Here is a 1,159-nt window from a genome sequence, read left to right as displayed (position 1 = left end):
TTTCCCCCCCCCCCCCCTCCTTCCAATCCCCTCTCCCCTCCCCTCCCCAAGTATATGCACGTGATATACTCACAGATGTCAGCGTCTCCCTCTCTTACCCCCTCTCCCTTCCCTCCACCACACACAGGCACGTGTTGTATACATATGTTTTGGTCTCCCTGCCCCGCGAGTTGCTCACACACACAAACTCACACACACACACACACACACACACACATAAACACACACACACACACTCACACACACACAAACACACACACACACACACCGGCACGTGATGTACTTACAGATGTCCTGGTCTCCCTGGCCCGCCCACTGCTCACACTGTTGTTTGATGGCGTCGGCCGAGGCAGCCCCCGTATGTCCGTCCCCTGAGCCACACTGACACACCAGCTCCCTCTCCCCTTCCGCCAGGTGCACGATCAGGCCCACGCCCACGGCGATCAAGATGGCGACTAGCGTGAGGGCCACGCCCACCACCCCGCTGACGTAACATCCGCCGTTCTTCCTTCCGCCGGAAGCCATGGTCAGGTTGGTCTCGCTGCCGCCCGCGTTAGGATCGGTGAACTCAAACTTCTCACGGGTCATTCTGGGCGACACACGACACAACACACGTGTCTATGTGTGCTCTCTAGGCGACACACGACACCACACACGCGTCTATGTGTTCTCTGACACACGACACACTGGTCTCTGTGTGCTCTGATACACTTGTCTGTGTGTGTGTGTGCGTGTGTTCTTTGAGACACTGACCTATTTCAAAATAATACTCTGTGCAACGCTGGTCGTTGTGTGTTTTGGGATACTGGTCTATGTGTTGTGTGCTAGACTGGTCTATGTGTTGTGTGCTAGACTGGCCTATGTGTTCTGTGCTAGACTGGCCTATGTGTTCTGTGCTAGACTGGCCTATGTGAAATGACCACTTCTCGCAACACTCAGTCCTGTTCTATGCCCGTCTGTAGACGATGACTGGAGACTCCTGGGGAAAAGAAAAAGATGTTTACCTGGTTAAATGTTAGTTTATTGTAGAAGAGAGTTATATGTGTTTTAGTTTTAGTACGGTTTTACGGCGCTCGCAACTGCATTAGGTTATATCAGCGCCAAGGGGTGGATGTCAACAGAGAAGTCCTTATAGGGAATCAGGCTTACTCTGCTCACT

General features: G+C 52.8%; 1 protein-coding gene across 1 annotated transcript in view; it reads right to left on the bottom strand.

The window, feature by feature from the left end:
* The window catches only part of LOC101854230, a 2,548-nt gene that overhangs the window by 384 nt on the left and 1,005 nt on the right, over positions 1 to 1,159 (bottom strand). The window contains exon 2 of the mRNA XM_005113199.3: positions 269 to 979. Coding sequence (XP_005113256.1) covers positions 269 to 588 — 320 coding nt within the window. The 5' untranslated portion in view covers positions 589 to 979. The remainder of the gene's footprint in view (positions 1 to 268; positions 980 to 1,159) is intronic.

Source organism: Aplysia californica, unplaced genomic scaffold (assembly GCF_000002075.1).
Source record: "Aplysia californica isolate F4 #8 unplaced genomic scaffold, AplCal3.0 scaffold01708, whole genome shotgun sequence".
NCBI lineage: Eukaryota > Metazoa > Mollusca > Gastropoda > Aplysiida > Aplysiidae > Aplysia > Aplysia californica.
The sequence above is the reverse complement of the archived record's forward strand: the minus strand, read 5'-3'. Positions and strand labels throughout refer to the sequence as shown.